This window comes from Macadamia integrifolia, chromosome 7 (genome assembly GCF_013358625.1).
Source record: "Macadamia integrifolia cultivar HAES 741 chromosome 7, SCU_Mint_v3, whole genome shotgun sequence".
Lineage (NCBI taxonomy): Eukaryota > Viridiplantae > Streptophyta > Magnoliopsida > Proteales > Proteaceae > Macadamia > Macadamia integrifolia.
Genome location: NC_056563.1, coordinates 4,139,646 through 4,153,655, shown reverse-complemented (window position 1 = coordinate 4,153,655; position 14,010 = coordinate 4,139,646). Strand labels below are relative to the sequence as shown.

General features: G+C 42.1%; 1 protein-coding gene across 2 annotated transcripts in view; it reads left to right on the top strand.

Annotated features, from left to right (window-relative positions):
• Positions 1-14,010, top strand: part of LOC122084423 (craniofacial development protein 1) — a 37,153-nt gene that overhangs the window by 4,847 nt on the left and 18,296 nt on the right. Inside the window, exons 1-2 of one of the 2 annotated variants that reach the window (XM_042652649.1) lie at positions 10,447-10,486; positions 10,629-10,730. In XM_042652649.1, coding sequence (XP_042508583.1) covers positions 10,462-10,486; positions 10,629-10,730 — 127 coding nt within the window. In that variant the 5' untranslated portion in view covers positions 10,447-10,461. Of the gene's footprint in view, positions 1-10,446; positions 10,487-10,628; positions 10,731-14,010 lie in introns of those variants that run through there. The other variant, XM_042652648.1, reaches the window with a different exon arrangement.

The window sequence follows — 14,010 nt, the reverse complement described above, 5'->3', positions numbered from 1 at the left end:
AGTTTCGTTTCGTTTCGACAAAATTTCGGCCGAAATGGTGTATTTTTTTGTTTGTTTCGGTTGACTGTTTCGGTGGTCAAACGGCTATATTTTGACCTGAAACTTGGTGGGTAACTTATTTTAAGGTTAATAAACATGCTTAGAACATAGAATTGCAAAAATATTAGGACATGACATTGTTTTAGAGTTGCACCTTTGTTTGGCAACAACCGTCGAATTGTTCTGAAAATTTTACTTGGTTTTGGAGAAAGAACTTTACCTTTCCTAAGCTTTGAATGTGTAGATCTTGTAGGAATCCAATGGAAGTCAACATGTGTGATGATGTGGCTAATTAGAGGCTTGTTGGAGACTTAGAGTGTTTTTCCTTCAAAATATGCAAATGGAACCGAAACCACTGAGACAGGCGAGACAGAGTCGAAATTTCGGCCGAGATATGGTATTTATAACATGTGGAATGTATCGAGATGACCGAGATACTGAAATTTTGTACAAATGTTATTTCGTATGTAATTTCGTTTCGGCCAAAAAAAAAAAAAAACCACCGAAATTACGAAACTTCGCGAGATTTCAAACCATGCCACATCATCACCAAGTCATCTATTAGATTCTAAATCAATTTGACACCTTCTTGTGTTTTCATAATACTAAGAAAATTGAGTTAGAGAAATTGGACTGTTTAGATAAAAGAGAAGCCTTAGCCTAAAATCAGTTGGACACAATACTTTGTTTTTGGATTAAACTTGAGAATTGAGTACACATGCTGCTATCCTTTGAAGGAGCGTGCCACTTGTGCATCCTAGGTAACATTAATCCCCATTTTTGTGTTCTATGGATGTATGTTCATTGAGATCCAAGGCTGGAAAAATTTTTAATATATGATATTGTATTGATTTGGTTTCTGCTGCCACCTTCAAGTGGTATCAGGGCCTTGGTACACCACGTCTGATATGATATGCCTTTAAAAAATCTGTTTGTTATGGTTTTAAAAATTTGATCTTGTTCTTTCCCTTCTCCTTTTTTCTTTCTTTCTTTTCTTCCTTGTAATATTCTGGTTTTGGAGAACTAGAAGGCAACCCCATTAGGGACTGCCTACAGAGAAAGGTTTGTGGGGGTGGCTGGGCTGGGCTGCTCTCCCTAAGCCTTGGGCATGGGCAGCAGGCTATGGAGCCTTGCTGCCGACCTACAATAAAAATTTGAGGGATCGAGTTCAGCCATGGAAGTTTCAAGGCCAAATGAGATCAAACCAAAATAGACTATTTACCCCTATTTTTTCTTAATTTTATGAAACTTTTTAATTATATTTTAAATTTCAAAAAATAAAAAATAAAATTTTCAGGTAGAAAAACAAAAGTGATACCATGAAGGCCTAGATTGGTATGTTCTAGAAGCCAGGTATGCCTGACCCTTGAAACAAAGGATATGGAGATACAACTGAAAATGGATACAGGTACTGGGGACTTGGCTAAAAGATTTTAAGTGCTTGTTTTGGACAACTTTTAGGATTTCTACTTTTGGATGGATAGAAACTGGCTTTTGGATAGGAAAAAAGTGGGAACAATGATTATTTTTGATATGGAATAATCACTGCCCCCAATGCTATAAGCCAAGAAGCTGGGGAGGGAGGAGGAGTGATGTAGGGGGTTCCTAGGGGACTAGGTCTCCTACAAGATTAACTAACTAGGTAGGGTTAACTCAAGGGGCTTAGGTAGATAGAACCAAAGAAACTCAGCAAACAAGATTAAGCATGCAAGATAAAACGAGACTAATAAACAAAGTAGCCAAAAGCAATAATAATCTAGACGGAAAAACACATAAATTCTTAAGTTTCAAGTGGGGACATGGGGAAGGGAACAAACGACATACGAATATTAGGTTCAGCACAAATCAATCTAGACACCCAAATTAGATAAGCAAAAAATCAATATCCTCTAGCAACCAACTAAAGTAGAAAATCAGCAAGGGTTCTTTGGAGATATAACAGTGACGAAACAACTTAAAACAACCGGTAATAATAGGCATAAGCAAAGGGCAAGGGCTGGCTTCAATGTCAATGGGTTGCAATATATAATAGGGATTAATGGAAGTGGGGAGGATTTAGTTTAGTGTTTTACCATACTGCTGTTCAGATATGAGGAGAAAAAAAGAAATCAAGGTCCTCCAAAATAAAGAGATGCAGTCCACCTTTAGTTGATGAAGACAAGTCCAGCCGATTGTAGAGAGATCAACACCAGCGGAGAGTAAACAAGAACCGAGAGTAACAGCAGCCGAGGGTAGCAGCAGCAGTGTTGTAATGGCAGCGATGTGTAGCAGCAGCAGTGATAGCAGCAGCAGTGATGTAATGGCAACAGTGTGTAGCAGCAGCAGTGAGGTAAGGGCAGCAGTGTGTAGCAGCAGCAGTGAGGTAAGGGCAGCGGTGTGTAGCAGCAGCAGTGAGGTAAGGGCAGCAGTGTGTAGCAGCAGCAGTGAGGTAAGGGCAGCGTGTAGCAGCAGCAGTGAGGTAAGGGCAGCGGTGTGTAGCAGCAGCAGTGAGGTAAGGGCTGCAGTGTGTAGCAGCAACAGTGAGCATTGAAAGGGGAGGTCAGCAGCAACAAAATAGCAGTAGAAAAAATAAGAATGAAAAGAAAAGAGAGGGAGGCGAGACAAGAGAGAAGAGAGAAGAGAGAAGAGAGAGCCGAGAGACTAAGAGAAGAAAGGGGCGAGAGAGAAAAGTGAGAAAAACGAGAGAGAGAGAGAGAACCGTGAGAGGGGTGGGAGTTTGCTCTTGGTCTATTTTTCAATTCACATTCCTTATCTCAACCGTAGCCTAAGCCATTACATAAATATCAATTTAGTTACTAAAAATAAAAAGAGTCAATTGACTAGTAAATAAAGACTTCCTAAAAACTAATCAACCAATAAAGTAGTTTCCTAATTAATTAAAAGATTAACAAGGAAAAGAATATACTACAAATAAATTACTAAACTAATAACTAATGGGACCCACAAGATCTTCTAAAATCTGGAAAGAGAAAGGGACTCGATCCATCGTTGGAATGGCTGGATCGAGCTTTCCTTCTTCCTCCTTTTTTCTTCTTCTTCTTTCTATTCTTCCAGCCACACAGATGGCTGCTTCTTCTTCTTCTTGCGCCTGTACACCTTGATGTCCCCATCAACTCTCCCCGGCTTGGAAGAATTCACCTCTGGTGAATTAAAGCTCATGTAATACTCAAGTAGGTCTGGGTTGAGTTGTTGGACTTCTTGCATTGTGATCTAGGTGTTGTCAATTTCCGGACGTCCATGCCACTTGACCAAGAACTCTCTAGAACCTCCAGTCTGTGTGGACACAATCCTCTCATCAAGGATTTCCTCAATTTCTTCAGTTCTCCTCGTGACCTTAGGCACAGGTGGTAACGAGGTGGGAGGAAGTGGTTGGCTTGGCTCAGAAGTCTCATCAATGTTGAAAGGGAAGTCTTCAAGGTCATCAGGATAAAAAGAGGTGAAGGTAGAGGTACCATGGTATGGGACTAGGTCTTCAACATTGAAAATATTGCTGATCTCCATGCTAGCTGGAAGATCAAGAACATACGCATTGGCACCTATCCTCTTGAGTACCTTGAACGGACCTGTGCTATGAGCATGTAGCTTTCTATTTTTTCCCCTAACAAAACGTTGTGGCTTGATTCTTACCATCACCATATCACCCTCTTGAAACTCTTGTAGCCTTCTGTGCACATCTGCCTTCGATTTGTATTGCTCATTGCTCAGTGCTATCTGTCTCCTTATACCTGCATGCAAATCATGTATATGCTGAGCAAAAGATTCGGCTGACTGGGAGGTCCTAGAACTAGACACGACTGGGATAAGGTCTATGGGTGCCCGAGGCTGGTATCCTGAACAAATCTTAAAGGGGGACAGACCAATGGTACGGTTCTTAGAACTGTTATATGCAAACTCGGCCTGGCTGAGGACTCAATCCTAATTGGTAAGGTGTTCTCCTATGAGGCAACGCAATAAATTCCTTAAGCTCCTATTAACAACCTCGGTTTGGCCATCGGTCTGAGGGTGGAAAGCTGAGAAGAAATGGAGTTTCGTTCCCATCATCCGCCATAGGGTCCTCCAAAAACGACTAGTGAACTTAACATCCCTATCGGACACTATGGTGAGGGGTAACCCATGGTACTTGACAACCTCACTCAAGAAAAGTTTGGCTACTATGGATGCATCGGAGGTCTTAGAGCATGGGATAAAATGGGCTATCTTCGAGAAGTGGTCAACAACCACATAAACAGAATCGTGGCCTCTCGAAGTTCTTGGTAGACCAAGCACGAAGTCCATGCTAAGGTCCTGCCAAGGGGAGTGGGGAACGGGTAGGGGAGTGTACAAACCCGTGTTTTGCTTTTGTTGTTTGGCGGTCTGGCATGTCCTGCGCTGACCCACAACTCTAGCAACATCCCTCTTCAGCCCTGGCCAATAGAATCGGTCCTCAACGAGGGTGATGGTCTTATCGCGACCGAAGTGGCTAGCGACTCCCCCAGCATGCAATTCCCAGATCAGGAAATCTCGGAGTGAAGCCCTGGGAATGCACAACTTGCTTCCTTTAAAAAGAAAGCCCTCCCTAAGTAGGTAGTCCGAGCGGTTGACTGGGTTGCCTTCACTCAAGGAAGTGAATGGCTCATTAAAATCAGGACAGGTGGGGTATTGGTCCTTGACTCGCTCGAACCCTACAACCTCTACACTCATTGCTTGGAGTAGCACACTAGCCCGACTCCTAGCTTGGGTGCGACTGAGGAACATGTTCACCCGGCTCAGTGCATCTGCAACAGTATTCTCGACACCAGGTCTGTGCTTGAGTACAAAAGTGTACTCTTGGAGAAACTCAACCCACTTGGCATGCCTCTGATTGAGTTTCTTTTGGGCACTAAGGTATCTTAGAGCTTGGTGGTCAGAGAATAGTATGAATTCTTGCGGTAAAAGGTAATGTCGCCAATAGCGCAATGATTGGACAACCGCATAGAATTCCTTGTCGTATGTAGAATATCGTTGCCTAGCTTCATTAAGCTTCTCACTAAAATAGGCAACAGGGTGGCCCTCTTGTCCTAGGACACCACCTATCCTAATACCAGATGCATCACAGTTAACTTCGAAGACCTTAGAGAAATCTGGGAGGCGCAGGACTGGAGCTTCAGTCATAAGCTTTTTAATCTCATTAAAGGCCCTCGTAGCACTCTTAGTCCATTGAAACTCCTTTTTCATGCAATCGGTGATAGGAGACATAATGGAACTAAACCGGTAGATGAACCTTCTGTAGAAAGTAGCTAAACCATGAAAGCTTCGTACCTCATGAATGTTAGTTGGCTCAGGCCACTCTACAATCGCTCTCACCTTCTCAGGGTCAGCAGATACTCCCTGAGCTGACACAACAAATCCCAGGAAGATGAGTTGATCACTCATGAAGGTGTACTTCTTGAGGTTGACAAAGAGTTTCTCTTGTAAGGGCACATGAAAAACCCTCTATAAATGATCCAAGTGGGAAGACGGGGTCTTACTATAGATGAGGATGTCATCAAAGTAAACCACAAGGAACTTGCCAATGAATGGTTGAAGCACTTGATTCATTACCCTCATGAAAGTGCTAGGTACATTTGACAAGCCAAAAGGCATGACTAATCACTCAAAGAGGCCATCCTTCGTCTTGAAGACTGTCTTCCACTCATCTCCAGGCCTGACCCTAATCTGGTGGTACCCGCTCTTGAGGTCAATCTTCAAAAAGATCGAAGAGTTGGCCATCATATCCAATATGTCATCAAGCCTAGGGATAGGGAACCTATACTTGATGGTGATCTTATTGATGGCCCTACTATCAACACACATACGCCAGGTGCCATCTTTCTTTGGCGTGAGCAAGGCAGGTACAACACAAGGGCTAAGGCTTTCCCTAATGAATCCCTTTTGCAACAGTTCATCCACTTGCCGTTTGAGTTCGGCGTGTTCTTTGGGATTCATTCGGTAATGGGGTAAGTTCGGGAGAGAGGATCCTGGAACCAAGTCAATAGCGTGCTGGATGTCACGCATAGGCGGTAACTCATCAGGTAGTTCCTCAGGGAATAGCCTCTCGAATCTCCTCAACAAGGGTTGCACTTCTGTAGGAGCCTCAGTGAATAAGCGTGATTTATCGGTATTATTCTGTACGGCAACTAGAGCATAAATCACCCCTGACTCGTGACACTCTCCTTCAAATTGTTGTTGATTTAAAATGTTGAGTGTTTTGGTGGGGGTGTGTTTGGATGTACTTCCCTTGTGTTCTGGAACCCTAACTTCCCTAGGGGGACTGGGTGTCAGTCTGATCTTCTTTCCTTTGAACTCAAAGACATAGGTGTTAGACTTCCCGTAATTGGTGACGTCCCAGTCATATAACCAGGGCCTACCTAGGATGATGTGGGCAACATCCATCTCTAGGACATCACACCACACTCGATCCTCATATCCTGCAAAGTGTAGGGGAACTAGACACCTCAGATTTACGGGAATGGTGGACTGATCAACCCAGGCAACCTTGTAAGGCTTGGGGTGGGGTTCGGGTTTGAGGCCCATTCGAGCAACAACACTCTTGGTGACCACATTCATACAACTCCCGCTGTCTATGGCGATGCGGCAGTTCTTGCCCTGATGACATGTGTAGGTGATGAAAATATTAGTTCGTCGCCAATCGTCGCTATTCTTAGGTTATGAGACTATGCAACGCACAATGCCGAGCTTGAGGTCACCGGCCTCCTCGGTGTCCTCATCAGATATGGTCTCATCTGGCCTATGGTCCTCATACTCATGGTCCTGAAAACCCTCTTAGTCACTTTCCTCAGGGGTCTGCTTTCCTACATAAAAATTCCTATTGGGACACTCTCTGGAGAAGTGACCAAACCCACGACACTTGAAGCACTGTTGTTGCCCACTACTCTTGGGCGCTTCTCCTAAAATTCCTTTACCCTTGTTGTCAAATTGACGCTGTGGTGAAGCAGGGGGTTTTGGGAATCCAGTTGAGCCTTGGGGTGGTTTTCTAAATTGGGACTCCCCAGCTTGGAAGCTCTTCCTCTGAGAATAAGTTCTCATGGAGGAATCCACCTCAAGGGCTATCCTGAAGGCCTGTGGAACGTCTCGCACCAGGTGGGGTGCCATACGAGACTGAATTTCGGAGTTGAGCCCAGTAAGGAATCTGGATAGTGTCTGCTCAACATCCTCCCGAATACAGCTTCTAATTTTTAATTCATTGAACTTGCTCATGTACTCGGTCACAGTCAACTTCCCTTGCTTCAGGGTGTTCATCTCATTCAACAACTGGAGCCTATAAGTGATAGGCAAAAATTCCCTCTTCAGCCGCTCTTGCATCTCTACCCAGGTGGAGATTGGCTCAAGTCCTAGGTGGTCCTCCTGGTACTCTAGGTTTGTCCAGAAGTCCTGGGCAGCTCCAATAAGCTTGAACTTAGCAAACCGGTAGCGGACTTCCTCTGGCATGTCATAGAAATCGAAGTACCTATCCATTTGCTTGATCCAATCCAGAAGGATCCTAGCGTCAATCTGACCATCGTAGGTAGGGGCATCTACCTTAATCATCCGTCTGACATCAAAGCCTCTATCATGGTGCTCATAGCCCTCATCATCTCCATATTGGGTTTGGCGTCTTGGCGGTAGGCCTCGACCCCTACCCTGATCCCTACCATGCCTTAGGCTTTGGAAGTTATCCCCTATCTGGTCATAACCGTTAGTCTGGTTATTTTCGTTTACTTCCTCAGGGTTAGGGCCTCTGCCCCTAGGTTCAGTGCCAGTTATGTTACGGCCTTGCTGTCCATCAAGGTTTTGGGCACTTGTCTCGAGAGCAGCCAACTTATCGGTAAGGGCTTTGAGATGGATAGTTTGTGTTTCCTGTATGATTTGAACGGCTTTTATGAATTCAGTCAGTTGCTCCGATTGGGTGGCGGTGCTAGGAGGGTCAGACATATCCTGGTATGCTCTACCACTACGAGTGGACATAAGGAGATGGGCAGCCAAAGGTACGGTTGCCACTAAAGACTCAAGGTCTACTGAGGATCTCTAATTGAGATAAGTAGTTAGCCCTTTCAATCCTGAGGTCAGAAATCTCCCTCTCGAGTATATGCTTTTGGAGGGAATAACGTCCAATGCTATTTGGTCCCGCCAACTTAAGAAAGAAAAAGGTGTCCTCTAATCTATGGTATCGCTCTCTTAGCTCAGACTCGACCACGGACAAACGGTGACGGAGACTAGACCTCAAAAGATAAGACATGTAAACAAAGGACAACAGTACTTAATTACCCTCAACCTAGACAAAACCATGCTCTGATACCAAGATGATGTAGGGGGTTCCTAGGTGACTAGGTCTCCTACAAGATTAACTAACTAGGTAGGGTTAACTCAAGGGGCTTAGGTAGATAGGACCAAAGAAACTCAGCAAACAAGATTAAGCATGCAAGATAAAACGAGACTAATAAACAAAGTAGCCAAAAACAATAATAATCTAGACGAAAAAACACATAAATTCTTATTTAAGTTTCAAGTGGGGACATGGGGAAGGGAACAAACGACATACGAATGTTAGGTTCAGCACAAATCAATCTAGACACCCAAATTAGATAAACAAACAATTAATATCCTCTAGCAACTAACTAAAGTAGAAAATCAGCAAGGGTTCTTTGGAGATATAACAGTGACGAAACAACTTAAAACAACCGGTAATAATAGGCATAAGCAAAGGGCAAAGGCTGGCTTCAATGTCAATGGGCTGCAATATCTAATAGGGATTAATGGAAGTGGGGAGGATTTAGTTTAGTGTTTTACCATACTGCTGTTCAGATCTGAGGAGAAAAGAAGAGATCAAGGTCCTCCAAAATAAAGAGATGCAGTCCACCTTTAGTTGATGAAGACAAGTCCAGCCGATTGTAGAGAGATCAGCACCAGCGGAGAGTAAACAACAACCGAGAGTAACAACAGCCGAGGGTAGCAGCAGCAGTGTTGTAATGGCAGCGATGTGTAGCAGCAGCAGTGATAGCAGCAGCAGTGATGTAATGGCAACAGTGTGTAGCAGCAGTAGTGAGGTAAGGGCAGCAGCGTGTAGCAGCAGCAGTGAGGTAAGGGCAGCAGTGTGTAGCAGCAGCAGTGAGGTAAGGGCAGCGGTGTGTAGCAGCAGCAGTGAGGTAAGGGCTGCAGTGTGTAGCAGCAACAGTGAGGTAAGGGCTGCAGTGTGGAGCAGCAAAAGTGAGCATCGAAAGGGGAGATCAGCAGCAACAAAACAGCAGTAGAAAAAATAAGAATGAAAAGAAAAGAGAGGGAGGCGAGACGAGAGAGAAGAGAGAAGAGAGAAGAGAGAAGAGAGAAGAGAGAAGAGAGAAGAGAGAAGAGAGAAGAGAGAAGAGAGAGCCGAGAGACTAAGAGAAGAAAGAGGCGAGAGAGAAAAGTGAGAAAAACGAGAGAGAGAGAGAACCGTGAGAGGGGTGGGAGTTTGCTCTTGGTATTTTTTTCAATTCACATTCATTATCTCAACCGTGGCCTAAGCCATTACATAAATATCAATTTAGTTACTAAAAATAAAAAGAGTCAATTGACTAGTAAATAAAGACTTCCTAAAAACTAATCAGACTAAGAGAAGAAAGAGGCGAGAGAGAAAAGTGAGAAAAACGAGAGAGAGAGAGAGAACCGTGAGAGGGGTGGGAGTTTGCTCTTGGTCTTTTTTTCAATTCACATTCGTTATCTCAACCGTGGCCTAAACCATTACATAAATATCAATTTAGTTACTAAAAATAAAAAGAGTCAATTGACTAGTAAATAAAGACTTCCTAAAAACTAATCAACCAATAAAGTAGTTTCCTAATTAATTAAAAGATTAACAAGGAAAAGAATATACTACAAATAAACTACTAAACTAATAACTAATGGGGCCCACAAGATCTGCTAAAATCTGGAAAGAGAAAGGGACTCGATCCAGCGTTGGAATGGCTGGATCGAGCTTTCCTTCTTCCTCCTTTTTTCTTCTTCTTCTTTCTATTCTTCCAGCCACACAGATGGCTGCTTCTTCTTCTTCTTGCGCCTGTACACCTTGATGTCCCCATCAAGGAGCCTAATGAGCTTATGGTGGCTTATGTAGATATAATTTAAGAAAGCATAAACCATAGAAGTTGTTTTACGTGCACTAAATTATATGCCTCTAATGGCTTAAATGTAAGTAATAAATTTTAAGGACGTAAATGTAAAATATGATATTGAGATTTAGAATAAAGATTTTAATGTAATAACTTACAACTTATTTAAGATTATAATTATAAGTCAAAAGCCCATAAATCCTTGAGTGTAAAATGTAGAAATTTTTCTCATTCCATAAGTAAACTGAAAGGCCATGAGATTTGGCGTTAGGGCTCCCCTCATCTAACACTGAGCTCTCTGAACAAATATTAGATATGCACCGATAGCCATTCCTCTTGGATGGAGGGCCAGCAAAGACATTCAGGTATGCTTTGCAGATCTTCTTTTTCTTCTCTAAATAGAGTGTTTGCATATATTCTTGACAAAGCATCTGTAGAACTGAAGTACTAAACTGCATATTATAGTTTCAGTCTTCATTGGGTGACTGGGTTGACACAATGATGCAGGTGCTGATGTAGGAGAAAAAGATGAGCTTTTGGTTGCATCTGTCCAAGAAGTTGTAGAAGTTGATCCCGTTCCCAATCCACAGGCTCAACGTGAAGAAAATGGTGAGTATGTAGGTGTTTTTCCTTTTCTTTCTTTTTTTTATTTTTGATTTTTTTAGATTTTCTCTGTATTCATTTTCCCCTCAAATAATCTTCTTGTTGGTAAGGTCCTTATCTGCTACATTTCAAAATATTCCTGTTCCATAACTTGGTTGCCATGGTTAACATGGCAGTGATACTGCTCTCCTGCATATATTTTATTTCTGCTATTTGCATGAACTCCACAAACTCTTAGGTTTGATCTGTTTTTCTGTGAAATACTTTGAGGAAAAAAAATTCCTGGTATTTTTTTTTTTTCTGAATTTGAATTTCCTGATTCTATTTTCCTATTTTTGGATGAAATTGTGGAAGATATTTTTCTAGTTGATTCTGAGGTTAGGTGTTTGGATTTCCGTGAAATATCTTGAGAAAAAATGAATTGTATTTATATGTTATCCACTAAATGTTAGGTTTCAATGATTTATCAAAACATAGGTGGCTTATTGTGTTTTAACGAAATGAACTTATTCACAAGACTGGAAATTTAAAGAACATAGTGCCCATCATTTAAAAGTTGAAAATAATTATGAAAATTGACAAAAATGAAGAACTTTTTTTTTGCAGCCACAGTTGAAAGTTGATGTAAATAATTATGTAAATGGACAAGAATGAACTCTTTTTGCAACCATAGTTGACGCAGTTGATAGGAAGAGATACTTGATCGACCCCTGTTTCCAATGGTAGGAGCCTTCTAAAAGGAATACTACATTTGTTTATATGTTGTTTCTTTATCGCCCAACTCCATACATTATTACAGGTCATATAAATGTCTAAACTTTTCATTTCGAGTTTTAAAGGAATTCGTCAATTACACAACATTCTAGACACACCCTTTCACTTCATCCAACCTACTCTAATTTTTGTGCGACATCAACCTCTATTTCTCCTTTATTTATGATTGAACCTAGGTACCTAAAGTTTTCACTTTGCCCCTATCACCCTATCATCAATTTTACCGCCTCACTTCCAATCCTAAAGTTACACACCATATACTAGGGGTACAACTGGGCCGGATTTTTTAAACCCCAGCCCAACCCTAAGTCCCCTTAGCTCAACCCAGGCAAGCCCAGCCTAAGGTCGGCCTGTAATATTGCAGTCCTGGCCCGCCCTACTAGGTTCAACCTAGACCAGCCCAACCCGGCCCTGACTGAGCTAGTGTTTTTTTACTTTGTATTCTATTTTGAGTAGGAATTCAAAATAGACCTAGGACTAGACACTCCTATTGCAACTAGGACTAGAAATAGACTAAGACTAGACCTTCTAACTCTAACATGGAGTAGGTCACTTGAACTAATAGTCCGTAAAGGGCTTACAATCGATGGGCCTAATGGGCCTTTATTGAATTAAAACGCACTTAATATAAATCCTATTTTCCTACTTTTTACCCATTAAAGTGGCCCATTACAAATAAAACCCATGAGATCAAAGGCCCAACACATACATAACCCAACCCAAGGCTTATTTGCAATAAAATAAGCCCATTAAGTGACTTATCTGCATCAATTTTCCCTCTCTTAGAAAAAAATCGTCCTCGAATTTTGTAGAGTGTGAGTGTGATTGTATCATGGTGCATGTCCCTCTTCACGTTGTAGAAATATTCAGGTATCTCTTTGATAATAAAGATATAGCCTAGAATGTGAGGAGCTTGATATTCAAGGTACTTTAATGGGATGACGAACTCCAAATGCTCAACCTCAAAGTCTTTAGATGTATCCATGAGGTCATCTTCTAGCACGTCCTCTACTTGCTCTTCTTTGATCATAGGCTCTTCAGGTCCTTTGTCCCTGTCGTTCACAGTCTCCTCAATGGTTTCATCAACCATTACTTCAATATCGTACCCTTTAGGATCTTCCGCTTGGTTGTCCATAATCGCCATAGTTGTTGTAGCATTAATCTCCTTGGGTTCGATCTCTTTGTCTAACATTGTGACCATGTCGCTTTCGATTTCACTCACCTGAATACCACTGATAGGAACATCAATGAACCAACTCTTCATTGACAATAGCAATCTTGTGACATGTGGGTGGCTTTTGGAAATCTGGTGGAAGTATATGCTTTGTTCATGCTTAGATAGGTACATGCTTGGCAACTCATATTGCATCTCTTCCCACATTCTAAGCTTTCATCCTTGAGCTTGAAGTTGCTTTTCACGGACTCTCCATTGTATTCGAACACAATCACTCATCTGGGAATATGCATATTGGAGTCTTTGTGTTTCTGTCAAGTTGTAGTTGTCAAAGTATACGTCCAATTCATACATCCATTCAAGGAATTCTCCACGAAAATAACGTGGCTAAGCATTAGATTGGGCAGCAGTAGTTTTAGTATTGGAGTGAGTAGCAGCAATAGAATCTCTTAGTTCTGCCAGTTTTTGAGCATGACCATCCATCTTTGCAGTCAAGGCTTGTATGGATTGCCGCACATCTTCCAGAGTGATTTGTTTGGAGCTTTCTTCAGCCATAGCTCTGATACCACTTAATGCAGAAGTAGATTACAAGATACTAACCCCCACGAAATATACCCCAAACAATACAAAAGTGCACCTCGCAGGGTAGAGATTTATGACCCATAAAACTTAACAATCCCCATGGGTGGAATCCCAAAACTTAACAACCTCCATAGGTGGAATTACAATCAGAGATACGTAAGAAACAAAACCAGAAATAACCCCCATAAGGATGAAAGCAACCCACAGAGAAATAGTTCCAAAATGATAATTAAAGAGGTTAAGGAACAAGAGTTTAATAACCCACACAAGACCCAACAAAATAGATCCCAAAAGTTACACCCAAAAACCCAAACCTTATGGTAGAAAATAACCCTGCGGCTAAGGTATAAGAGATTACCTGCGGCTGGCTCTGAAGGTTCCAGATGGGGCTGAAACCAGGGTCGATTGTAGGTCTTATAGGTAGGAATAAAGCCTCCAAAATTGGTTGACTTTTGACAGCTGGATTGGAAGTTATTCAAGTTCTTGATTTCTGACCTTGGAGAGAGGAAGTCGTAAAAGAACTTCAAGAACAGTAGTAGCTGGCTTCTAATGTCTCTCAAGTGTAGATCGATTGAGCCTTTGCTGGTGTTGAACAGACCAGGACACTGCTGGACAGAACCGACTTCTTTCTTGGGAAGATTCTTGAATGCAATGGAGGCTGAGTCAGGTCTTCTTGATCTGGCCGATTGGTATTCTAGAGGGAGAACTCTTGCTGGTCGATCCTTGCTTTATTAGGGCTGATCAGGTCTGACTTAT